At 44.2% G+C, this 27,641-nt stretch overlaps 1 protein-coding gene across 1 annotated transcript in view; it reads right to left on the reverse strand.

Moving 5' to 3' along the window:
* Positions 1-673: 673 nt before the first annotated feature.
* Positions 674-27,641, reverse strand: part of cps1 (carbamoyl-phosphate synthase 1, mitochondrial) — a 45,925-nt gene continuing 18,957 nt past the window's right edge. Inside the window, exons 22-38 of the mRNA XM_030344175.1 lie at positions 27,453-27,594; positions 26,486-26,551; positions 26,013-26,076; positions 25,068-25,249; positions 22,515-22,709; positions 20,237-20,304; positions 18,172-18,247; positions 17,526-17,603; positions 14,457-14,564; positions 14,189-14,278; positions 13,764-13,934; positions 9,436-9,510; positions 8,588-8,686; positions 4,782-4,841; positions 4,422-4,534; positions 2,499-2,628; positions 674-1,766 (exon numbers count right to left, since the gene is read on the reverse strand). Of these exons, the coding sequence (XP_030200035.1) occupies positions 1,650-1,766; positions 2,499-2,628; positions 4,422-4,534; positions 4,782-4,841; positions 8,588-8,686; positions 9,436-9,510; positions 13,764-13,934; positions 14,189-14,278; positions 14,457-14,564; positions 17,526-17,603; positions 18,172-18,247; positions 20,237-20,304; positions 22,515-22,709; positions 25,068-25,249; positions 26,013-26,076; positions 26,486-26,551; positions 27,453-27,594 (1,834 nt within the window). The 3' untranslated portion in view covers positions 674-1,649. The remainder of the gene's footprint in view (positions 1,767-2,498; positions 2,629-4,421; positions 4,535-4,781; positions 4,842-8,587; positions 8,687-9,435; positions 9,511-13,763; positions 13,935-14,188; positions 14,279-14,456; positions 14,565-17,525; positions 17,604-18,171; positions 18,248-20,236; positions 20,305-22,514; positions 22,710-25,067; positions 25,250-26,012; positions 26,077-26,485; positions 26,552-27,452; positions 27,595-27,641) is intronic.

Below are 27,641 nucleotides of genomic sequence, written 5' to 3' on the forward strand. Positions count from 1 at the left end.
AGAGGCACTGCGGGGGCCTTTGAACCAGTAACCCGGCAACAGGCAGTTATGTAAAAAGCAATCTTTTCCAGTACAACACAGTAAGGTTAACCTTAACGATCTTGCACTTTAATCAAAGAGGGATTTGAGACCACTGAACAGTACACAATGTGGGGGCCATACCAGGGGGTTATTGTCATGGGACACCCTTGTTGCCAACACTGTTGCCAGGTAACCGTACCGGCAACGAGAGCGTGATCGCTTCTGGTGTGGTCCTTTTTGAATAATTGTTCCACCACTTAGATTGAGAAAAACAGCTAGTGTGGTTATCACGAACAGAGAGCATTTTTTGGTTTAGCATCTGTGGATACTGCATTTGGACACGCTTAGATACACGATAGGTAATGGTGTTTTTGAAGTGACAACAGATATATTTCTTGCTGGGCTTCTCGTACATGCTAGATCTGTAGAGAGCTTCTCGTACATCTTGTATGTGAGGTGAGGATCAGTGGGCATCAGGAAAATAATAGATAAATTGTCTCAGACAAGACACACACACACACACACACACACACACACACACACACACACACACACACACACACACACACACACACACACACACACAAGCACACACACGCAGGAACGTAGTGAATCAGGAACATAATAGAAGAAAAGACAATACCAGCACCTGTATTGTTTTATAGATGTATATTGTTAATGATGGACAACAATGTATTCAAATGCAAAGCAGTTGGACATTTAGTCCCAAAGCTATAGCTAGCTACATAAACAACTTAACAGACCAGCAATCATAACACTGTAAACATCAAACAGATCAGTTATCCTTAAATTGTAAACAGTTAGGCTGAGGCCTATTTAACTCATTATTTCGTTTGAGATAAGATAAGATAGTATTTTATAAATCCCAGATGAAAAATGTGGGTCAAAAGAAAATGAGCTACTTGAATGCCAGCTCCCTTTAGCACCTTCCAAACGGTGAATCGACATACATTTTTACAGTTCAAAAGCACTTTCGCTTTAATCTGAATCTGAAAAAGAATGGAAAATATATATCCAGGGAGGCACTGAACCATCGGCCTGCAACAAAAGGCTATATTTAGGGTGCTAAACGCAAGAATTACGGAGATTTTGGGAGGAAGGTCATCAATATAAACTGTCCAGCTTAGAGGAGATCCAACCAACTTACCCCCGCAGCACACGGGGGGGTTCTGTCGGGAGAGGAGTGTACTGGTGGAGTGTAAACAAATATAAATAATGAAACACCACCCTGAGGGATGTTCTCTATTATTCGCCCCCCCCAAAAAAGTAATTTTTTTTGTAAACATAGCTGTTTTCTCTCGATGCGTCGGCAGACCACCCCCCACTTGACCCGTGGGACCAGAAGGACAGCGAAACACACATCAAAGCCCTTTTCTACATATACAGAACACAGCAAAGGTCGACACGTGAAACGCAGTGTAACAGATCCGAGGTCAGACCTCACAGACACACACACACACACACTACAACTGACGAGCGGCTTTGACGACGAAGTCTGTCTCGGATGATTCGTCCGGATGAGCCTCACGTTCCAAGGACCCATCGACTGTCACCCCTCCCCTGATGGTGGTGTTGGAGGGGGAGTTGGGGGCGGGGGGTTCGTGCCTCTACAGCAGCAGCCGCCTGGATTCTCTCTGTTGGCTCTCTCTCTCGCGGTAGTGGAAAAGGCTGGTGGTGTCCAGGTCCCCGGCGTAGCTGATGGCCTCGGCAAACAGCTTCACCACCTGAGGCGGGGCCAGACACACAACAGCCTCAGGGTTTTGTTTTTGAGTTGAGCTTTTCTGACGCTTTACAAGGATTTGTTATTCGCCATCGTCTCGATGACGACCACGGTGCTATGTTGCAGACGCAATAGAACGGAAAATGATAAGACAATCGCCACATTCCCAAACAGTATATGATCATAGATAACCAAGTCAAATGATGCAGGTTTAGTTTGAAAACATGATGGAACCAGCCTTACCAACCCTGGTTAGAGGAACCGGAGTACGTCTATAACTGTAAATTGCTCCAGAATTGAATTTAATAGTCGGTAGAATTCACGCTAGGCTGAGAAGGTCATGTTGAACTGCTTTACCGGCCTAGAACAATGCAATTTCCGATGTTTTACTTCCTTTGAGCTGTCAGTGACGTCAGTTTACAGTCAACAGAGGGAGAAGAAGAAAAACATTACAAGAAGGAAAACCACCAAGAATGATACAGATTCCAAAACATGCTCTGAAGTCCCTCCCTCCGTCTCGCTCCATAAACCTGGAAAGTCCCGCCAACTCTCTCACCACTAAACCCATGCAACTGAAAGTCCCAGCCCCTCTCTCGCCGCTAAAGCCATGTAACTGAATGTTCCGCCCTCTCTCACGCGCAATACATGCACATTGGAAGCACCCCGTCCCAGACGTCTGTGGTGACGGGGAAACGCCTGTTTACCTACAGGCGTGGGGTACAGAGAGCATGCTGACCTGGTAGTTGGTGATGAGTGGCACACCGTGGTCCACTGCCATCCTGCGAATCAGGAAGTTGTCCTTCAGCAGGCGCGTGTTGTTATTGGGCAGGTTGACCACCAGGTCGATATGGCCCTCGTTGATCAGGCTGCACACACACACGCACGCACACACGCACGCACGCACGCACGCACACACGCACGCACACACACACACACACACACACACACACACACACACACACACAAACACACACACACACACACACACACACACACACACAAGCAAATTTGGGTAGAGGTTAAGCAATATTCATTTTAGTGATGTGAGGGCTAAACCTAACACCTGCCAGACAAAATTGGGTTAATTCAGGCCTTCTGGCTGCAGCTACATGTCAAACAGATATGGAGGACCTGGACCTCTGAATGATCACTCAAAATTAGAGGGCTGTGTGAGTGTGAAGTTAAACAAACCCCCCCCCCCCCCCACACACACACACACACACACACACACACACACACACACACACACACACACACACACACACACACACACACACACACACACACACACACACAGGTGAAGTATCAAGAATTACAAGTGTAATCCCTGTCAGGGATATGAGATGAGTGTTGTATGCTAATTAAATCACAGTAGCACGGACGTAGACATGATTGGCATGAATGCCACAGGCATTCATTCCTTGCTGTGAAACAATGTCCTTGCCATGTCCTTCCCATTGAACAATGCATTCAGGTGTTAAGTGTTTAAAAAAACATTAGCTACAGCTGATGCAACGGCCATCATTGCTGTGTGTGTGTGTGTGTGTGTGTGTGTGTGTGTGTGTGTGTGTGTGTTTGTGTGTGTGTGTGTGTGTGTGAGTGTGTGTGTGGATTATTTTGCTATTACATATTCTCGTTGGCGTTTTAATCCTTATTCCTCACCAACTCATTTCCAGACATATGCTCCAGATGGCTGTGTTTCAGTATGATCGTGGCTTGTTATGGAAACCTCGCCACCCTGCAAATTACAGGGTTTCTCTTCTGCAGGCCGCTTGCCATATATTATGTGTTACTGTTTTTTAAGTATGATGCGCATAAATGGAATGATTAAAATATGCCTCCAAAAAAGGGAATGAGATTTCCATGATTATTGACAAAATAACAATTATGCTGATCAGAGGTAAGGCTGTTTACTGCTGTTGGATAAAGCAATGCTTTCCATTTTTCTTTCTATAAACATTATTATTATATTTCTATTTTGGGGACAACAATGGACATGAAGTCTAACCTGAGTTGTTCTTTTTAAACAATCAGTTCCATTGACAATGGACTGCCATTAGTCGTAGACCTCTTTTCCTTGCTGGTAAATCATTGTTGTGTATTCTGTCAGACACAATGTTTGATGGGCAAGACAAAACAGGTGCACACATGTATTTTGTAATCTCTTTGGCAGGTCTGTCGCTGGTTACTACAGCAACCTATTTGGATCAATCACTACATAACCATTAAAAGCCCAGCGTTAGAGTTAGTTTGCTGAACCACTCATCGCCACTATGCCAACTTCACTAATCATTCTACATCAATCAGCCGTAGGAACTCACCTTGCCAACGTTTACAAACACACACACAGGTTCAAATCTGCTGCTAAACTGTTTAGCTTTCCCCTAATCTTCCAAAGCAAACGCAGAGTCCTGAAACTCATCGCAGTCCTGCCATGTTGGTTAATGAAATCAAGCCAGGCCAATGAATCCCTCCCCCAAAGGAGGACTCTGTCAGCCAGAAGGTTCTACCCTGCAGCACTGATGAGCAGAGTGCCCAGCGTGCCAAGATAAACTAACCGTGTGTGTGCGTCCACGTTGTAGTGTATGGTCGGACACAAACTGTGCTGTGGAGGTGTGTCTCAGGGGGCAGTGACTGAGGGTGAGTACGGGACCCTCACCTGATGATGCTGGGAAGACTGCTGTGCTCGTCGTCCTGGGAGGGCCAGGCCACGGGCGTGGCAGGCACGTCGTTGGCCCCCAGCCAGGCCGAGGTGGCCTCTGTGGCGTACAGCTTAAGGACAGAGGAAACAAAGATGACTCTTCCGGGGGAAATAGATATTGTGCGATTGTTTACAGGTAGGGCTCAACACATGGATGAGCATCCGGCAGATGTACTTTCCCCTCTTTCGATCAGTGTTCTGAGGGGCTTTATGCACAGGGGAGAAAGTCATGAATTTATTTGTTTAAGGAATAGACAAGGAATTCTGGGTGTTCACTGTTAGACGCAGAGGTGTCTTCGGGTACGATTCAATGCTTACCTTGAAGCCCTCTTCTTTCAGATGATGTGCTGTGGCCAGGAAGTTGGGCCGGAACGAATGCTGCGAGCGAGAGGGAAAGACGGATGGGAGCGGATAAGGAAGTGAAAGTAAGACTTAATTAAAGAGTACGGGTAAGTAAAAGAGCTGTCTCAGGAGTGATGTTGAACTAGTGGAATGTCCCATTCTCACAAAGTTCAGCAGAAATTGGCTCCATAATATCATGCTACGGTGCTAGCCACAATCTTGCATGTATCCCAACTCAATGCCAACCGCCATAAGGAAATAACATGTTAAATCATCTTCCTATCCCCCCTCATTAGACAATCCAAGTTAGAATGTAAATGTATTCTCTTTGACACGGTGTATGGGTTACAATGTTTGAAACCCGTTTTGGGTGAAATGTTTAAAAATGGTTTGAGTGTGGCCATTTTGTAGTCCTGCTTGTGAATAATTATTGATATTGTTTATTGAAACTCTAGTCTTCTCAATCTACATGTTCGAAGAAGTGTTGAGGGGTGAAGGAGGAGAGAGGGATAGGCAGCCTAGGTGTGGCTCTGTTTAAGAGTTTTGCAATTCAGGTTTGGTTTATTCTGTATTTTGGTTACGTACAGTAGTAGGGAATTACAAACTATCATGGCTCAATACTAGGGCTGTAACGATACGCGTATCAAACCGAAAATCGCGATACTCAAAGCCACGATCCTGTCTCGCGGTGTGAGAAGGCAGAAGCGCGATACGCCCTTTCTAACTCTGCTGTCAAATTGTCCGATTGAAATTTGCTAATAATTTGTCTAAATAATAGTCTGCTGACAGCGCCCCCTCCTATCGATGCCGTAAGTATGCGACTGCAATCCTCCGTGGCTACGGAGGATCGCATTTCTCCACAGCCGTCGAAGTGCTCATATGCGATATGAACGACATTTATCCAGAGGGGCCTGTGTGATCCTGTCTCTAGTGTTTTGTGTGATTTGACTGGCAGTTTGTCTGCTTATAGGTCGGAATGAAGCGGCCACCGATTATTGACAGGATGGGTACTTTATTCTACCGGACTCGTTCGCTTCTTCACTAGACACACGCGCTACCGCTCGCTCTCCTCGCTCGTCCACTCACTCGCTGACGTCACTCACACACGCATACGCACATTGCCATTCTGGCGCACACATATGCTACTCGTAACGCCTCGTTATTGCGACGTTCAATACATTCAGGTTTTTCTCCATCTATTGAAAGTTAGGCTATTAAACATGTTGCATTCTATACGGCCTGATTATGTCATTATTTAAGCTACATAGCCTAATAAGAAGTGCTAATAAGGATATTTGACTAAACCAACCAAACAGTTGAAAAAAGCATCCTCCCACACGTTATTTCTTTATTCATTAAGCTATACTTTAATAGTATTCTTTCTGTTCAAATCTGTTCAGTGTTCCAAATTATTTGTTATTAAATGTTACATTAAGTTAATTGGTATATAAGTGTTGTTTAAATAAAATGCTTTTTAAATTTCAAAAAATCGTGGGATGTATCGAACCGTGGGTCAAAAATCGTGATACAAACCGAATCGTGAGTTTGTGTATCGTTACAGCCCTACTCAATACACTACTGTACGATGTGTGTGTGTGTCTGTGTGTGAATGCTTAGAGAGACCTCTGTTTGCTCGAAGAGCTGGGTGTTTGTCCGGGCAGCCAGGAGAAACTCTGTTGCATCTTATTGAAATTGGTTTTCATTGGGGTATCAGAGAATCAGCCTAGCTGCTCTGTTCTGCACAAGCTGCGGCTTTCCCACCACTGTTTTTGTAGCATCTAACCATGCCACTCAACCATCATCTGGTCGGGATAGTGCTGGTGTTTGTAGTAATTGGTAAATAGTGATGTACAAAAAGGAAGAGTGCCTATTTTCCACAAATATGTTTCTTCTCATTTTAGCAACCAAAGTATTTTTAGGGCTTTTACATCACAAAGTCACATCCCAACGACCGCTTCTGTTTTGGAATTATAGGAGCATTGGAATGTTAGTTATAATGTTGGTAGAAAGGCTTTTGTTACGTCATTGTTTATTAGTAAATCCTGAAATTAATTTTTATTATGAGAGACATTGTTGTGTTTGAAACTGTTACATTTAAACATTACATTTTTATGCGTGACATGGTAAAACAGTTTCTATTGGCGTCAGTCCCACTGTGTACACACTGTGTATGTTTCATGTCAGATAAGCTACCGTTCAAAACACCTCTGTATTCTGTAAGATATGCAGCTTTTGATCCATGCTCTGGCTGGCAGGGCAAAGCCATAACATTTGAGCTTCTCTAACAATACTTTGGGATCGATTACACCCAATGCCGCGCTGAAATCTAACAGTACTGCTCCCACCGCTTTCTTTTGATCAATTTGTTTACTCCAATCATCTGTCAGATTGAAGTACTTAACGCTCCTCTGTGAGTGTAGTCAGTTTGAAATGAACAGAATACACTCAAGACTGTATGCCTCAAAGATGGTAAACACATTTTGCTCGCTAAATGATGTTCGCTGTAAAATGTGTTTTGACGTTTACTCTTGAGATGGAAAAAATAAAAGTTAGATTGTATTTTTCTTTTTGCTACATTATGTACGATATAATTGGATCAAAATCCAAAATGATATTCGATCTGAATACCGACAGCCAGATGATCAAAGGCCACTCAGTACCACCTTATGCTAGTCTATTGCATGTGACCTTTTAAGATGTAGGTATTTTCTCTCAAAATATGCAGGATATATATATCCAACTGACCAGCTTGTTGTAATCCTCCAGATTGTTGTTTGTTTTTATATAATAAATATTTTCCCATCAACAGCTTTATAAGGTGGTTGAATACATTCTGTTTGTAAAAGGAGCATCAGTAAACAGCGCATTGGGTAGGCGTGAGGCAGCAACACATTCTTTACGGGCAGTGCATTTCTGTCTAGATGTTGGAATCTCAAACGCTGAGCTGAAAGTGAGTTTTAAAGAAGGAATGCTCCCCCGAGAAGACTACTTCAGCCCTGATATAGCCTCAACATTAATCTAAAAGATCTGCAAGACTGATCTGCAGTATCCCGATATAGTGGTACATTTGTGATTAGTGCGTGAATGTAATTTTCTTGCAACATTGGGACCCAATATGCCCTTCAAAGCACAATTTTTATATGTCAAGAAGCCGAGAGAGCCATGCTCTTTTGGGATCCGTTTGCTAAAGTCATGGCCAGATTCAACTTGGTTCTAGCAACTACAGATATTTCTACTTTTTCATGAAAAATAAAACTTTCAGAGGACTTGTCTGCTGTTCTTAAATGTGAACGAAATTTGAAATTTCTCACAAATGAGAAATGAAAGGCAAAGAAAGATTACTTAGCAACATGCAGAACGTGACGAGACATGTTTTGGTGTTCTTACAACAGTCCTGCACAACACACATACTTTCATTTCGTCAAGGTTGTCTGTCGAGAAAAGGCAGACTATGCATCCTCATTCAAGATTACACAATACAAAAGTACAGAAGCTGCAGCTTCTGTACTGTCAGCCTAGCGAGAGTAATGGGGTGAAAACGGTGTCTTCAGGAGTACATGTAGCAGTGAAAGGTGCGATGCTTTGAGAAGTCGGATTTAGAAGTTATAAAAGTAAGTATGGTCTCCGTAGGAAGAAACGGTGAAAATATGAATTTTTCGGCATACAAGAGTAAACAGGGAATGGAAAAAGTTGTGTGAAACACAGAACCTATTCTGAGAACACGCGTACTAAGTTATTTGTGGGCCATCTCTACCAACTGACTGGCGTGGCCGTGGACTTACCTGAATGCCGATCAGAATTCCCTTTTGAGGCAGCTTAAAACCTGTAGAGAGCATGGCCTTCAGGAAGGCAGAATAAATGTTTGGTCCAAAACAGGCTACCTATAACGAGACAAAAACACACACACATATACACATTAGCTACACACAAAAACAAGTGTGCTGTCACGTTAAAATTGTACCGGGGGCGAAAATTGTACCGGCCTACGTCATCAGTTGTTTACAACCTGCCGACAACATTCGGCTCATGTTTCCAAAAGACGAAATAACATAATACAGATAACGGATCGCTAGTTAACACTTGTTTTTACTTTATATTTGTATTGTATTTAATTGTTTAATCGAGGCGATCGCGTCAAATGACGTAGGAATGTACAAGAACCTTCCTACGTCATTTGACGCGATCGACCGTTTCCCGGCAACAGACGATCGCGTCGTCTGTTGCTATTCGATTAAACAATTAAATACAATACAAATATAAAGTAAAAACAAGTTTTATCTAGCGATCCGTTATCTGTATTATGTTACTTCGTCTTTTGGAAACATGAGCCGAATGTTTTTTGCAACCTGCCCGGCAACAGACGATCGAGTCGTCTGTTGCCAGGCAGGTTGTCAAGATGTAAACAACTGATGACGTAGGCCGGTACAATTTTCGCCCCCGGTACAATTTTAACGTGACAGTGCCACACAAATGTTTACCTTGGCCGTCTCCATCGAACTTCAGGAAGTGCAAACAAAAAAATGAGAGAGCGAAGAAGAATCGATACGTGTGTGTGTGTGTGTGTGTGTGTGTGTGTGTGTGTGTGTGTGTGTGTGTGTGTGTGTGTGTGTGTGTTTCCAAATATGCTCACTTCTCCGGTGGAGGCCATCTCACAGCGGAGCACAGGGTCTGCATCCCTCAGACGAGGCCACGAGAACATTGGAGCCTGACAAGGGGGCGGAAGATAAACAGAATATGGATTATTTATTTATTTAAAGATGGAGGCGTAGGGGTTACACATTCACCAGATGTTTCACACTTTTTGAATGAAAAAAGACCCCTCAGAAAGGTATAAACATTGTGGCAGATTGGCCTTATTTTCAAAAAGATTGTTGGTCTATTGTTGTGCACGTTCAGCATCATGACAGCAGCTGCTCCGTTTGAAACACTTGTTGATTGTGGGCAAAGAGCCCTTTCTTTTGCTTCACCGATGTCCGGATGCACGGGAGTGCTGCGTGGAAGGTGGCAATCACAGGTGATGCAAATCATCCTGCATTGTGATACTATAGCTTATAGTCTGGGACAGTAATTTGCTCACGGCTATATGAATCATAAGGCAGTCAATGCGTATGACGTCTATGAAATGGTTCGCTTTAAATTGACCATCAAACATGTATAGCTTATGTCAGCCATCTCCTGGGACCCCCACAGTGATATAAAGCAACCCAAAGTGGTACCCCGGCCCCACTGTTGGGTACCGCTGGGCTAGGGGCCACTTGAGGGTAAATTATTTCCACCAAAAGAGGGAACAACTAGGCTGCCACCGAGGGCTGAGACAAAGCTAGCATTAAAAACACCCCACCAATAACAGAGAGACAGTGCACGACGCCTACGGCAGCGTGTTGGGATATGAAAAATATGGAGCAAAATGGTTTGAGTTAAATGATGCATAGAGGGTCATAAAAAACGTATACATCCTTATTTTATTCAAGCAATATTGTTTGTTTATTTTCCCTGTACAAACCCACCTCAATATGCAAATGGATAACACAGCCTCCCCCATTTCTATAGCAGACATAACCGTAAGGTAGCCAGGTTAGCCGAGTGAGGTAGGAGACAATGATAACAAACGAGACACAAGCACAAATATGTCAAACCTTGACATTTCAAACAAGCTAGTATACATTTTATTTATTTGTACACATTATATTTGCGTAGCATTGCAGGGTTGTAATTTTTGGTCAACTCTTTAAGAAATAAGGTTGATTTTATGATGCGGAAATTCCCAATCCTTATTATGCGTGTGCCCCGACATGGCCTGTGGGCTTTGGGCTTATTGCAGCCACAACAAGTACAGGAGGAAGCAGAGGGAGACTCACTGACCGAAAGCTTTTGAAAAATTGGCATTAATGGCAACCCTTGAGACACACAAACCTTTTTTCAAGCAGTAGCCTTTTTCGTTTGAAGCACTCATCGGCTATATCCTCTTCCTCACTCAGAAATTAAATTTTTGTCCAGTTTTGTTTTTTTTCCAGTTTTACAACTGGCAATGCTGTGGTTGCCTTAGCAGCTTATAATACACAAATAAGAAAAATAAATAAATATATATATAGTTATACAACGGGGGACCTAAATCCAGCGATCTGATTGGTTCCCAACTGTTGTATAATGAGCGTATACATAACTGCTATGACGCCCGATCATTTTGTGAAAGTTTGCATATCACTCCGCGCCTGGAAGTAGAAACAGTTACAAAGTAAAATATATGTTGGATGATGGAGAGCGTGTAAATGTTGTTACTCCGGGAGTGGGCGAGTGAACTGCTCCATAGGATAAATTGCCGGCGAACCGCTCTATCAGAGCCTTCTCTCGGAGGGACGCTAAAGTGTGTTGCATAGCGACCGTCGATGCATAGCGGCATCGACGCGCCACTGTGAAGGGGGTCGCCACTGTGCCACTGTGAAGGGGGTCGCCGGCCCTCCGCTGCGCGTCGGGGCCGGACAACGCCCCTTAACAGTGGTATAATGAGCACATACCACAGCCTGGCGTGATCTATTGCTTAAATATACTGTATTTATTACTGTGTTTACTGTAGATAAATATACTTTACATACATACATATAATTCATAGAATAATCAATGCGGGAGTGTACAGGTATACACAAACGAGCCAAATACACTCCCCCTGTCCCATGCGATGACTGCCCACTGTGAATAAGCATTAAGATAGAGATGTGGAAATGTCACAACATGAACAATGTTATCTTGGCGCTCCAGACAAGCTCGCCTGGAAAATGGCAGTAAATAAAGTGAGACGTCTCTGTGAGATTTTTCTTTTCTTCTCGCTAGGGAGGTTTGTCACATATAAAAAAAATAGCGACATGATACATGTCTCCATGTCTCTATGTGTTTTTCACACTGGGTGGGGAAATGAATGAAAATCTGTATGCATTATCCCCATCCAGCTAGCATTTTGAACCAAGATGGCCGCTCCGAGAATAAGGCTTATACCAGGGCATGGCTAATGGAACCGTTTGCCTTTGGAGGGAGCGTTTTCCTTTGGCTTTCTCTTCATGTATGTCAGGGCTAACCCCCATCTGATCTGCCACCAAATCAACCCCCTTGCCACATACACACAAACACACACAAAATCGCCAACAGACACTGAACCCAGGGCCGTGGATAACTGCTGTGCTGGTGTTGCTGTACATCTGTATACATAAGCCAGAAATTGCACAAAGGGGACTTGTTAGTTGCTAGACATCACTGTGCAGTGACTATGGGTTGAGGCATGGTTGAGGAACGGATCAGTTTTGGTTCTTCCCGGGGAGCCGCTGAGCTGTGCGGGATTGCCCGGGCCCTGTATGTTACCGAGGAGCCCCAAGCTGCAACAGGAGGCCTTGTTTGAACAGGCTTAGTCCTGGCATTGAGGGATTTGGGCATTGCAGAACCCTATTTTAAAGAAGAATAAGACTGAAGGGAGAAAGTTGCCAACAACGGGACAAATAAAAAGTGGTGGCAAACCGACAAGAGAGATAGGAAGAGGATAAAAACAAAAAACATCTACATTTTCTGAATAAACTATATTTATTTAATCATCAGAAAGAAATGGGATTGTAACAAGCAGCAACAATTCATCATAAATATATGGCCTGTTAAGGCCTTTGAGACTGTACTTGTGATTAAGGGCTGTACAAATAAAATTGAATTGAACCAACTTAAATCAATTACAAAGGCAGAAATGGCTGCTGTCAACTGTCGGAAAGACTTCATTGAAAAACAATGGTTCCCTTCCAAAAAAATCGAGCAACCAACAGAAATAAAGGGGGAGCCACAACACACATCATCCAAAAGCGTGAATTGTTAATGATTAGTTTGAGGTGGCAGATCCTTTCATTGACTCAGGAGTAAACTCTGGCAAATTTTCTCCTGAGCCCGGCGTCGGGAAATATTTGCCTCTCCTCGTTTAATATTCACCGCCAGAGTGCAGGGCAGAAATTGAAAACTTCAACTGAGCGGGCGGGGGGGATTATGCCTGCGCGATTGCCTCTCGACTGCGGCCATTGTCAGTGGGCTGCCGTTGTAATTAGAGGGAGAAATGACTTTCGGAAGGGAAATCGCTTCTGGAACAGCTGGGCGATATGCACACTCCTCCCACACACACACACACACACACACACCCAACCTGAGAGGTGAGCGCCAATGCAGGCCTGGCTGTTATCACCCCCTCTGTTTCCACTGCAATGCGCCTATCTGCAGGGATGAAGCCGTAATTGCTGCCTTCTGTTACGCGATCTGACACCGTTTCCTTATAATGATGTCTTGCTGGTAGGGCTCTCCTCATGGTGGGGCTCTGCCACCACGCCGCCACATTCAACTGAATGACGCCCCGACCTGGGACTCCGTTATTAACATGAAGGCGGTGACAAGTGGCGATTACCTTTTAAAAAATTGCCTAAGATCTCTCTTCGGTCTGTTTCCAGGCAAACCTGGGCTGAAAGAGGATCTATCATTGGACTGTGGCTGGGCACGCGAGTGAAAAGCTTGCTTGACTTATCAAATTGTTTCGCAAAGCGTGCCACATAACGGTAGTCGCACGCACCCCAGCAGAAATCAGGCTGAACAGAGTAATGGGCGTGGGGGGGCCTCCAGTCTCTGAACACAATTGCTCTGTTTCACTAAAACGCTTACACTTTCACACACACGCTGCATAACAATGTCTCATAAATGTGTGGGCGGGTGCCCGTCTTGATTTGATAACTAGCCTTATTTTGTAGAACTGCTGTTTTCTCATATATGTAAAACACACAAAAAACTCAACAGAGGTACCGATCGCAGTGTGTGACAGCTCTCTTGTAACACCAGCGGACATCACGTTAATAAAAACTAATATTGGATTTTACGTGCAAATTCAAGAGCCAATTCCTTTTTACCACTCACACCAATCACGGCCTAGCGGTTTAACGGCCCATCGCTCACCTTGATGCCCACGTAGTCGACAGGAATGATGGGGTTCTCTAGCGAGGGCAGGCTGGCCTCATCCAGCGGCTCGCCGACCATCACCTTGGTGGCGGCGTTGATGAAGTCCACGCCGATGGTCTTGGACACGAAGGGGAAGGAGCGCGAGGCCCGGAGGTTACACTCGATAACCTGCGGGGTCGACAAGCGGGGAAGACACGCTAAATACACAGTTCATTCATAAAATACACTTCCAGCCCATACAGACATATTCAGTGTCAGAAGCGTTAAAACAAGACAAATCAAGGTCAATCGTGTTCAAACACACATGGGCAACATCTACGAATCAAAGTGCAATATTAAAACATGAGTGCCACAGATCAAGGGAATGCCACAGATCAAAGTGCCAATGGGTAGGATATGACAGGTTGGGTACTGTTACTTACCATGACGTCATTGCCTTTCACCAGGAACTGGGTGTTAAAGGGTCCTGAGATCTCAAAGGCCTGAGCGATTTTCCGAGTGGAATTCTTCACCTGATGACAAGAAGAAAAACACACACTGAACCCAACTGCTAAACATACTCAACATATGAGTCTACAAGTGTCTACGAAATAACAACTGTATGTTGCAGGGGAACTGATTAATTTCTAGCTTGGGAATATGAACTGTGTCTGTGATGTTTGATATTGAATGTGTGAGCTGTGTTCATACCTTTTCCAGCGCCCCCTGGCTGATGCTCTGAGTGGGCAGCATCAGGGTGGCGTCACCTGAATGCACGCCAGCATCCTCCACGTGCTCTGTGATGGCGTGGACCAGAACCTGGAACAGTCAGCAGTCACACACAGACCCTTACAGTCAGATACTATTTCCATTCTTAAACATGAATAGGTGAAATGACTGCCTTTTTTACAAGAGTGAGGTTTGAGTAAGATTTTGTTAGTGTATGTGTGTGTGTGTGTGTGTGTGTGTGTGTGTGTGTGTGTGTGTGTGTGTGTGTGTGGTGTGTGTGTGTGTGTGTGTGTGTGTGTGTGTGTGTGTGTGTGTCTGTGTGTGTGTGTGTGCGTGTATGTGTGTGTGTGTGCGTGTGTGAGTGTGTAAATGTGTGTGTGCAGCGTGTCATTTGCACATTTAAACAGCTGCTCCATTCATCAGCACTGTTCCGATAAGGCCTAAAATCATCTCACTCATCCAAAAACCACACACACAGCAACACACACACATGCAGGCACGCACACACGCAAAGTACCACTCCAGGACTAACAGAAATTGTTGCCTGTACGTGAATTTAATGTCAAAGAAAAAACATTACCAGGCCATTCCACATTATTATTAACAAGAAAAAGGAGAGGTATTACTCGAAGGCCCTACTCATTCTGGAGTGTTGAATTTTTTCACGTAAAGATCCCTCTAAATTGGCAATTCTCGAAGAGGTTGCCACATTACTTAAATAATGTCTTTCCCCGTCTTACTCTGTTGCACAAAACATCCTGTTTGCTTGTTTCAATTATATTTTAAAAGGGCGGATTCGCCTTGAAAAAGGAAGGAAGTTAAGTCCTATCGAGGATGATGGCAAAAATGTCTGTTATTTCATAATCGTTTTATTTGTACGACATGCCCTAACACAGTTTCTAGTGAAAAGTACATTGCACGGTTGCATCTATCAAATGCCAGCTACTTTGGGTAGCAATACTGCAGTGGAGTGAATATCAAATTGAAATTTGTCGTATAAGAATGTTGGCCTGACCAAAAATGGTTGTAAGGTGATCTCTTGCACTTGTGGAGAGTGTTGTCAGATGAAATTGTCCAGGGCAGTTAACCCATAAGAAGGTTAACTGCCCTGGATAACTGCACTGGGCCCCTGAGGGTCCTCAGGGGCCCATGGTTGCTGACAACTCTTCTACACTAGAAAGAAGGTCAAAGATAACCACACACGCACACACAGTCCTCACATTCCTGTTTCACCAAGCGTCTTGTAGGTATATGTAGTAGTTAACAAGTGGATCATTTCATACTACACATACTATTATAATAAATGAAACTCAAGACAACACAAAGCTAAGCCAAGATACAAGATAAAGAGTCAAGGAAAAAGCATGAATTTTCGAGACCCCCATGAAACAATTCTTGAGGCAATCTAATAGGAGAGCTACGTCATGTTGATTCGAGCCTCGTCTCCCTGGTATCGGTTTCATTCTTTCTACCCCCCTCGTCAGGTCTGTCAAGGGCCTAATGTCTTTTGACTGGAGATGAAGGAAAGTGTCCTGCTCTCGTAGTGAACCGCAGGGAGAGTGAGTGTGTCTGCCGCTTCGCCTTCATATACACAGCAAAATAACAGACGACGGGGGACACGGCAGAGCTACAAAGCAGGGAGGGCTGGGGCTGGAAATGTGATGGATCGCTGTGAGAAGGTGGAATTAAATGGAATTGGAGACACATTTTTCTGAGCTGCTTTTCTGAGTTGTGCAACACAAGGCTGCTGGTGGAGGAAAGATGCATAACCTCAATAAATGGGCTCTTTAGCTACTAGATAAATGCTCTTTAACTATGGTAAATGATGAGCAAACTGTTTTCTGCATGCTGAGGGGTTTCAGCCTACGCCTGATGGATACATTTAGAGGGAATAAGGGTTATATATTGGACCACACTTCTGCAAAACCACGATATACAGAGGAGCCCGTGCCACATATATCATATCATGGTATCTCTAGTTTGCTGTAATATTACTTTGTATCCCTTGGTTGGTTTTTATATCTGTCTCTGTCTGCATTGTATCATTGGGTCTTCATTTTTTGTCAGCGTTTTGTTTATTTGATATGTTTCTATCTAATTGCATCTACTATTCATATATTTTTACCTATTTTGTATGTTTCTATGTAAATGATGAGTGGAACCACAAATGGGTTGTCTGCGCCAATGCCTGAATTTTGAAAAATGTAACTCACGTATCTTGTTTACTTTTAATGTTTGTCTAAATAACACGATTAAGTGAGTATGAAATTCCGATAAAATCAAGGGGGAAAAAAGGCAGGCAGTGAAAGATCAATACGCTGCTTTCATACAAGAAACGTTCATTCGACATAGATTACTGTACTTCTTACTTTCTATGCCGTCTCATCATTGTTGGTCGTTCGGTCAATCGTGTAAAAGTAATCAATGCCCTTCTATGAAGGGACTCATTGTAACTCCCTGGTCTGTGGCTTGAAACATAAGGTACGCTCTCATCTCGATTCCCCCCCAGCATGCACTAGATAGGCCTCTCACTGCTGCCCACTGCAATCCTACGGCTATTTACTTCTTCCAACACATCCCTGTTTCAAGAATGGCTTTCGTTTAGCGTTTTTCTGACGACTTTTACAGTTTTGTCCTGTTTGACGCTGACCACTCAAAAAGCAACCGAATAATAAACCAGGCTTTGTTTGAGGTTAAAAAAATCAATTGGGTCTACACACCAGCCGCTTTCTTAGTTCTGATGCCTGGCTATGTTCTGAACACCCGACATCAGAGTGTCCAACGCTTTGCTCATCATGTGTGGACCGCTTCAGCGATCAGGTGCCATAGGCTTTGGAATGGGCAACCAATGGGAATTAAGGCTTGCAAACAGCCTTTGTGTTTGCTAATCATTGACATTTAAAATGATACCCAGAAGCTTTGCTGATGCTTCAGTAAGCTACAGCACTAACGTTTCCAGGAACCCTATTTAAGGGTGATCCACTATAGCTAGTCATCATATACCTGAGACAAGGCAGTGACAGCTAACTAAGTCAACTGTGCAGGTCTTACCTTGCCCGCTTTCGCCACTGCGTCCACCTCGACTTCTCTGGCACCAATGATGAACTTGGTGATGACCACTGGATGCTCCTGGGGGACAGAGGCCAAGACACAGAAACATCTTAACAACAGCACATACAAGAATACCGAACGCCAGCCCCCCGGGTTTAGGGTTCGGACAGAACTGGATAAACGAGGGAAAAAGAAACAGACATAATGACACGCCTAAGAAAAGGGAAAGACCGCATGAACAAATGGTAATACTCAAGATACTTTTTAACAGAGATTAGTTTGATGTACTGTGCTCAGTACATTCAACTTTTAATAAGGGTAAAATAATCAATCAGGTCCTTTTATGCGATAAACCAAACAAGTTGGAACAAAAAATGACTTATTCTGGACTAAAAGAATATATAAGGAATAGGCTCTGTATTCCAAAAGAGCCCACATCACAGCTTTTGCTGTTTTGTTATGCAATTCATATAATGATATTGATCAAATATATTATGCAGCCTCGGCTGTCCACAAAATCTGGAATACACACTTACACCCACACCATCTCACACACCATCTCAGGCACCCACCCAGCCACCCACCCACCCACCCACCCACCTACACACCCACACCCACACACACAGGGGCTAGTACCGCAGCTCACCTGGGACACCTGAGAGGCTTCTTCCAGGAAGCGCTTCATCTCTTCCTCTCCGTAAGCCACATTCATGGCAGAGCCGCTGTGAAAACAGATCAGCACTGTGTTTGTTTCCCATCCAGAGATAGAAAGGAAGACGCATCCGTCTGCTGCATCATTATAAGGGACATGCTACATATTTTATAACATAGCTGAGAATGTGAAATGAGAGGCAGAGGGAGAAATAAAAGGAAAGAGAGGCTGAATGAATTAATGGAGATTAAATTGATATATTTAGGTCCGCGCACACCACAGTCTTTTTAGTATTCAAAACAGCACATTTCAGCACATTATTATATGTTGTTGTTTTCGGTTTTAGATTGCCTGGCCCTCCACCTGTTAAAGGGAGGTGAGGAGGGAGGAGATAGAGAGACTAGAGAGAAAATGGAAAGGACAGAGGCTGGGTGAGACAGTGAGCAGACAGACAGACAAAGAGGAAGAGGGACGAGGCGAGGTACTAAGGGGCTTGTAAATCTGAATGCAACTTGGGATTCTCCTTTTTCGGTAGTCTGCAATGTTGAGAAGAATCAAGAGAGTTTTAGTACTATAATCCCTTAAATCAAAGTAAATAAACAATAACCTAGGCTAATGAAAACGTTATTTTGCTTATATTCATGATTAATTAATAAATAATGACCAAAGTACCATTACTATCAACATAACTAACATTCTAACCGTCCTATGCATCCAAAATAGCAGCCACCATTGTGACGCTGCGATGTAAAAGCCCTGTAAAGACACCACGGGGAGCTCATCACCACCGTTTACACTAAAGCATTCATTCACGCAATAACGTCTCGATTTATTTTACATATGATTTTTGCATTCCCTCTGGAATGATTACAAATACCATTTAAAGTTCAACAGTGCTCAAATAATCATATGCATTTGTGGGATTCCCAAGGTGGTGTATTCGGTAAGTACAGAGAGTCTAGCAATGCATTTGCTAGACTTACCCATTGCTAATGTATTGGTCTAGAAAATGTTTTTATTTAAACCTGGAAATGAGCAATGCGGGGTGTTCATAGGTTTTGGGGTTCTATTTCTGTGTACAAAGACTGCAGGAAATAAAACACTCAAAACCCATTAGCTTGGATGTCAAGATGAGAAGATCTAAAAGGCTCTGATGCTGGGACACGATAAGAGAGAGTTCACACTAGCCTGAGGGCATGGTATCAGCACCGATGAGATGGGGGAGAGGATCAAGGAGGGGAGAGAGTCGGGCGTAGGAGAGGAGGAGAGAAGGGCGTAGGAGAGGAGGAGAGAAAAATGAAAACAATGGAGGGAAATAGAACAGAATCCGTACAGAGTGAAGGGAAGGAGAGGAGAGAGTATGGAGTAGGGGAGGAAACGAGGAGAGAAAAACTATGGAGAGAAAGAAAACTGGAATGAGTACAAAGGAGAGAAGAGGAGAGGAGAAGAGGAGGAGAAGAAAGCAGGGAATAGGAGAGGAGAGAAGAGCCGGAGAAGAGAGTAGGGATTAGGAGAGCAGAGGAGAGGGGAGGCGACGGGAGGCGATGGGAAGAAGAAGGAGACGAGATAAGCAAGACGAGAAGAGAGGAGAGGAGAGGAGAGGAGAGGAGAGGAAAGGAGAGGAAAGGAGACGATAGGATATGAGAGGAGACGAGACAAGAAGAGAGGAGAGGAAACCATGGAGGGAAAGCGATTGGAGTCAGTATGGAGAGGAGAGGAACAGAAAATGATTCAGGGCTAGGCAGGGGAGAGGCCGAGAGGAGAATGATGAGGAACTAAGGGGAGACAACATCATAGAACACTTGAGAATGAGGACATATGGGAGGAGTGAGAGAAAGAGTGGAATGATACGGAGAGAACAGAGAAGAGAACCGAAAATAAACAACTAGAGGAATGGACACTGAAGAGAGCAATAGAGAGATGAAGAAAAAAAACGCTTGCATCCACAAATGCGCTGAGAGTAGGGCACTCAAAGGAATAGGACAAATGCCATCCTTATGTAGAGTATGAACAGAAAGTGTGTTTTGGAGAAAATTTGAGGTCGCTTTTGAGCAGTTACCTGAGAACGTAGGAAGGTCTTAGGAGACACGGGTAGCCCACCTTGTTGGCAAAGGAAATGGCATCTTCCTGTAGGGGCAGAGAGGAAGAGTGGGGTCTGAGGCAGGGCTGCATGCCAGGGGCAGACTCATTCAGTACAGGCACACCACGCCTAGGTCACCTTATTAATACGGAACAAGCTTCGTCCTTGGTTTCATGCTCAGCACTATCGCAAGCAAGAACAGAGGGTGTGGAAGGACGAGGGGACTTCAGTGTGTTTAATATGAAATAGTAAAGGCATGCTTTGGAATTTGAATGGAGAATATGAATATAGAATAGGCACTGGCTGCAGAGTACTGCCTCTGCTCTTTTCCCACCAAGGAATTAAATCTTCATCTCATGTTTAAGAAAAAGTAATCACAGGGATTTCATTGGATAACCAGAAGTTTTCTGAGGGTGGCAAATTGTAATTATTTTTGTGGTTTATCAAAAGAACCTTCAAAGACAAATGTTCACCTTATGTCCATATTTATTAATCCAACCAGAGGGGTGGGATTAATTGTTCCCTTAGAATGGCAGTAATGAGTTTGTGCGTCTGTCTGGGTGGATTGAAGGTGTATTTACACTGGACTATAGTTTTATCTATTGACCTGCTCGCATTTTGAAACCAACTCCTTCATCCCTTTTTTCTAGGCTTTTGTGTTGGTAAATAATTAGCCCATTCTGGCTTGACGATATCAAGAGGAAGAGTTAAAGGTCAGGATGTCAGACATAATTTCACACTAATCACCCTTATTTATGTGTTCATTAATTGTCTTTCCAAGCTGCTTATGGTGCAAGAGCCACTGGTGGATGTCTTAACGGCCACTGAGTCAGAAGGGCATTCTGCCTTAGTAAGCAGTACCGAAACACTTGGACTGAGATAACAGCCCCGTCACGGAAAGCCATTCCATTCTACAACCCCTTGAATTAAAAAGAGGGTCTCCAACGTGGTGTTCGAGTACAAGATAAAACTTTAATACATTTCATTTCTTTTCACGGGGGGGATGTGGACTCGGTGAATGACACCCCACACACACCCCTTCCCTGTTATCGCCAGGTTCTTTCTTTGAACCTATTCATGTTCTAAGTTCTCCATCTCTTCCTTTCATCACTCCTTCACTCTCCTTATTATCAAGTCTCTTTCTGGAGACATTGTGCTGCGTCACCAGTGTGTCTCATCTTAGCCCATTAAAATAAAGAGGCAGTGCTCCAGAGAAGCCCGCCTGCAAAGCCAGCACTGTGAAACGGACTCTGGAGATGGCGGATGGCGTATGGCAGGACAGCAAAGGGGAATTCTTCACCAGACAAAAAGAGATCCAGGCCCCCTGATGCAAGCACACGGTCATGTCTGCCCTACACAGTAGTTCCCTGCACTCCCCCCGCCCGTCTAGGCCTGAGGGGCCAAGGTCAGCCCTAATGGAAGAGGCACATCAAAACAACAGTTGCCAACACACACAGGCACTGCAGAAGTTTCAGCGGGGGCAGCAGAGGTACTGCGAACATGACAAAAATAACTCGAGGTATCCACAGAGGGAGTGAGCTGTACATGCTGTACACGTTGTCCGTAGGTACGCAGGAAAACTGCAGTTTAGTTTGGCTGAAGTTATGACTGAAAATGATTGGCAGTGTAACTTGCACAAGGGCATTCATAACATTCACTATACCATTTATCCTTACTAACTCCATTTTATAGTGTAAACGGAAAGGGGTAATGATTTCTCTGTGTCAGTTTGCAAATAAGAATGCATCTACCAATACAACATATACTGTATAGTTGTCACCAGCAGGGGGCCTATGTCTGTTGGATTCATACATCTGGGGTTCATCTCATTTGATTGGCCTCTTAGGGAGCTGGAGAAGCTCATAAAGATAACTGATAAAAACTAAAAATCTGAAGAAAACTTAAAGGTTAACAGGGCCAGCTGCTTCGGATCCTAACTTTAGGATGTGTTTTTTACCCAAGGGACAACCACACATTTTACGGGTTTGGTTAATTAATTGAAGGGCTACATATAGAATTCTATGTCCGATGTATTATAGCTGTATTTCCATGTGATTATTGTAAATAAACCTGCCATCATTCTGTATCTTAAACAAAATGTACTCAGTCGTTCAATCAACCAAGAGCCTAGGTTACCTTCGCCATCTTCGCTGCCAGTCATTATGATGACTGGCGGAAGAGGCCAGGCGCTACACTAACCAACACACACGCTGCACAGGGCAACAGTGCTTCGACACGGCTCTGTGGGGGCCCTCACCAGGGAGCTGAGAGCCCTCCAGGGCGCCTGGGCGATGCCGAGGTCGTCCAGGATGCTGGAGAAGACGGAGCGCTCCTCGGCCCGGTCGATCTGCAGGGGGCTGGTGCCCAGGATGTTCACCCCGTTCTGGTGCAGCGGCACAGCCAGGTTGTTGGGGATCTGGCCCCCCACCGACACGATGCTGCCCGAGCAGCCCTGGAGGTAGGTAGAGGGAGAGAGAGCGAGAGAGAGAGAGAGAGAGAGAGCGAGAGAGCGAGAGAGAGAGAGAGAGAGAGAGAGAGAGAGAGAGAGAGAGAGAGAGAATGAATGACAAATAATAGGAGGGATTGCCAAAGGTATGGAAAAGAGATCACAAACAGGTTATTATTGGTACATTAAGAATTTGCAACGATGAGGTTGAATGCAAAACACAACCAACCTCTGCCTAACCTAATGCTTTGCACTCAGAACAGATTATAAATCATCTAACAGCTGATGTTGGTCATTCCTTGGCAATACTTGAAAGAGTGATTTTGCGTGTGTGTTGGTGCTTGTCTGCGTGTGTGTGTGCAAGCGGGCAGGTGAAAGTTCTCTATAATGGAAACTCTACGTGCCCCTCTTCCATCCTGCCTGATCCAGGGTGGATGCCGTTTCCATGGCAACTACAGGTTGCACCTCTTCATTATTCATGGGCCCCTGTCCCGGGTTTATCTCCCTGCACTAATGCTGGGTTTGCACACGCACGCACGCACGCACGCACGCACACACACACACACACACACACACACACACACACACACACACACACACACACACACACACACACACACACACACACACACACACACACACAGCATGCAAGGGATGGTGTTTGTGGGGTGGGGGGGCAGATATGTTATCCTAGTGAACAAACAAACACGTAATCAAACTCTGATCCTATTGCCACTTCTACTGGATTACATTTCCTCTGGAAAGGGAAAGTCAATTGGCATTAGCCCATGATCACAGAAAGAACATGGGATCAGTTGCACAAAGAGCCATGCACACACCTGATAGCGTTGGGGGATAAAGCCTATATACAAAGCCTCAGGCACGTGACGTCTTAGCAAACTTTCAGTGGGCAAGATGCGCCCACACACATCTCAAAGGCTGACAGACTTATTTTGAGTTGAAAGCCATTACCAATTTATCGAACTCAAAAACTGCATTTTGAAAATGTCTACTTTGCCAATTGTTTCAAAAAAGAATAAAGGTAAACGTATTGAGTGTTATTGCTTGGCCTCAAGCAAGTACAATTCTATATGTTCTTTTGGACCGTTCCTAAATGGCAAATTTAAAATGTAGTTAACTTTTATTTCTGTACAGTTCCAACTTTCACAGAATCGTTCAGTTTAGGGCGCACTCACCCATCTGGCCCATAGGCCATCTGTACCGTGCCCTAGTCCGTTTCACACCTGTACAGTGCTCAATTACGATTGCCGTGCCGTGACGAACGTTGGATTTTTGATCAAAAACTCAACTTCACTATCGCACCAACGTGAACCGCTTGCCGCCATGTTTATTGTTTAATGGGAAAGAAGGGTCGCATGGACTATACGTCATCCAGCTCAGGTATGTAGCCGTGCGTGTACGCGTGTCGGCTCATTAGCATCTGTATCGTGAGCACCTCTCCCAAGTGTGCTCAGGTCACAGATTTGAAGTGGACTTGAGTACGGTTGGCGTGCTCACACTAGCCAAACAACCTCGACTTGAGCACGGTACAGGTGTGAAACAGACTTGGGCACGGTACAGATGGCCTAGTGTGAGTGCGCCCTTAGAGTTAATATGCAAGTTTAAATAAATACAGGAGTCACCAACAAGGACATTTGACAATGCATTGATGCATCATCCATGCGTGCGTAAGCAGAGTCACTGTTTTCCTGGGGGAGATGAATGGACTGTCCGTCCAGTGCTCTGCAGGAATGCTATGGTAAATGACTCCCTCTTGGAAAGTTTCCTCGCAGTAGTACTGTATCGGTAAGCACATTCAAAGCAAATCCTAATAGTGGTGAAGAATGACTCTTCATTAAAACACTAATACCCATGGCCACTGGGGCTCCACTTCAAATGCTGCTCGGCGTCACCATCACTGCGTATGTTCCCCCGGGGAGTGTCACAAACAAGGATGTCACAACTTAGGAGGAGTGATAGTGGTGAGTTGATGCTAGTGTTCGAGAAGGATCAGTTGGGTGTTGGTGTGTGTCTGAATGTTTGTCTGTGTCATTTTGTTTGTGTGTGTGTGTGTGTGTGTGTGTGTGTGTGTGTGTGTGTGTGTGTGAGTGTTTGATTTGATGTGTGTGTGTGCGTGTGTGTTGCTGTGTGTGTGTTGCGCTGTGTGTGTGTGTGTGTGTGTGTGTGTGTGTGTGTGTGTGTGTGTGTGTGTGTGTGTGTGTGTGTGTGTCAGTGGGGGCATGTGTGTTGCTGTGTGCATGTGTGTGTTGCTGTGTGTTTGTGTGCATGTGTGCAGATGTGTGGGTAAGTCGGTGTGTGTGTGTGTGTGTGTCTGCATGCATGCATGTGTGTGCCCGCTCTCACCTCTTGTTGTGTGATGTCCAGGACACGCTCCAGGGTGAGTTCCTCAAAGTAGAGGCGGTCACACTCATCAAAGTCAGTGCTGACCGTCTCCGGGTTATGGTTCACCACCACAGTCTTCTTGCCCATCTGCCGCAAGGCCCGGATGCTGGACACCGCGCACCAATCAAACTCTACACTGCTGCCTGGTTGAGGGCAACACAAAAAGGACCTTATAAGGCACTCCTTCCACAAAGGTTCTAATACATAGAAAAGTACACGATTGCTATTCAAAAGAGGTGTATGAAAGATAGAGGTATTGGAATCAGAGGAGCACGCAAATAGACTTGAACACAACGACAAGCGCAGGATTTTCTATCAGGAATTGAATGAGCAATGTAAAGAAATCAATTTGAGGATGTTTTATAAGAGTCAGTAAACAAGCTGGCATTTGCCAAATGCAATTAAAGGTTATTACAGGTTGAACCGCCAGATAAATTAATGTGCGTCTATCACATTTTAACCGCAAGCGGTGACTTTATGGGGATTTTTGAACCATGATCTTAAATCGCTCGGGATTAGAGTCTTACACTCAAGCAAACATTCATGCTCCGAACACAAATTGAGGTTTTGGAGAAATACAATAAAAGTAATCAAGAATGACTTTTGGTGTTGCTTGGCAACCATTCAGTCATCGTAAGATAAGTAATAAAGCTTTTCTGACAGCAACATTTTGACATTTGAGAGTCCTCTTTTGTGTTTTTGAATAACAAATGTACCATGGGCAATATAACAATAGTAGTTTTAAGAGTTGGTTCCTTCACTCTTAACAGTGTGTTTTTCTAGCGAGTTTTCTAAGAGTAATGCATTCATTGTTATGTATAGCATATAGATTGCTAATTTGCTATAATGCAGAATATCCACAGAATGTCTCAATAAACCATGATAGACAGTGAAACAAGCCCTTACCGATATGGTAGGGCCCACAGCCAAGCACCATCACACCCCGGTCTTCGAAGGACAAGTCATGCTCCTGTTGAATGTTTACCATGAAAAACATTGTTTTGACGCCCAGTGTTTAGATCACATCAAATAAAGCATGAAGCATAGCATACTTTAAATATATAATATTGTAAAATAGGATAAAAAAATAAATCAATGTTAATTGTGTGAAGCAATATTGAGCATTTAACAGGTAGGATCTTTGTCATGAGTGTACATAATCATTGGTGTTTGGAGTGTATATCATTTGGTACCGTTGTCAAACACAGGCCTGAGGCAAAAACATATTACATTTTTCACACGCACACACACACACACACACACACAAAAACACACACACACACACACACACACACACACACACACACACACACACACACACACACACACACACACACACACACACACACACACACACACACATACACACACACACAGACCTCTCCGTGGTAGGTGCAGTAAAGATAGTTGGTCATGGTAGGATATTCTGCTGCCAGAGTATCAATCTACAAAGGAAGGGAAAGAGGATATTAATAATTCAATCAGTAAAACAAACTGTTGATCTGCATCCTTAAGTTCATTACTAGGGCACTAATTCTTCTACTCCTGGCCAGTGTTTATTTGACTCGTCAGTTCTCCAAAGCTGAACATTAGTATGGCGTATAATACAATATTGTGATTGCGATTATTCATTGCGATGAGCAGATTATCGATATTCTGTGGAGCTAACTGTAATGCAAAACAATAAAAGATAAAGCAATTGCTGAGTTGTGACGGTGTGTAGTTAAACTTGAACGTGACTGCGTACAACTTCAGATGTTTTTTGGTTAAAAAAATAAATCTATTTAAACAAATGAACGACAACCATTCACAATTAGCTCAATAAAGAAGCCTAAATCACAATTTCAATTAACATGCAATTAATTGTGCAGCCCTAAAATGTATATAAGGAATAAAAAAGCGATGAATAAGGAATAACATATTGAGCGATGTTTTATTACTACATCAATAATGTATCTACACCCCAGCTGCAGAAATGGTTCTTTGTATCTGTATCTCACAAAAATGGAAGGAGTCTGTGTATGTATGTTTGTCCTTCGATTTTCTTGACAACCGTTGATCCGACCGACTACACACTTGTCGGCTGCGTCGCTGAGGACCCAAAGAAGTGCACTGGTGAGTGTCGTGCTGTTTGGATGAATGGTTCCCGACAAGTCTGCAAGCAGCAACACCGAAAGAAATCGGGCCTGTTCCGTAAAGGCACGTTTTTAAAGGGAAACAGGCTCTACCCTCGTAACCATCGAAAAGGTATAGACACTGTCACTCTTAATTCGGCATCTTAGAGACGCAAATAATGAAGGTGGCTGGTAGGGGACCCCCCCCCCACCACCACCCAGCAGGACTTGCCTGTTTGACCCAGGGTCTGATGTTGTGGGCCAGCCTCAACTCCCTGGCGGCCGAATCGCTGGAGCCCAGGATGTGACCTATCTGTCGGTCCGAGAAGCCGTCCTGCTTGGCCTTCAGCAGCAGCTGCCTCGGCACGGTCACACTGCAGGGAGACAGACGGACACGGTGAAGGGAGAAGCTCGTTGGGTC

This window comes from Gadus morhua, chromosome 20, assembly GCF_902167405.1.
Source record: "Gadus morhua chromosome 20, gadMor3.0, whole genome shotgun sequence".
NCBI classification, from domain to species: Eukaryota; Metazoa; Chordata; class Actinopteri; order Gadiformes; family Gadidae; genus Gadus; species Gadus morhua.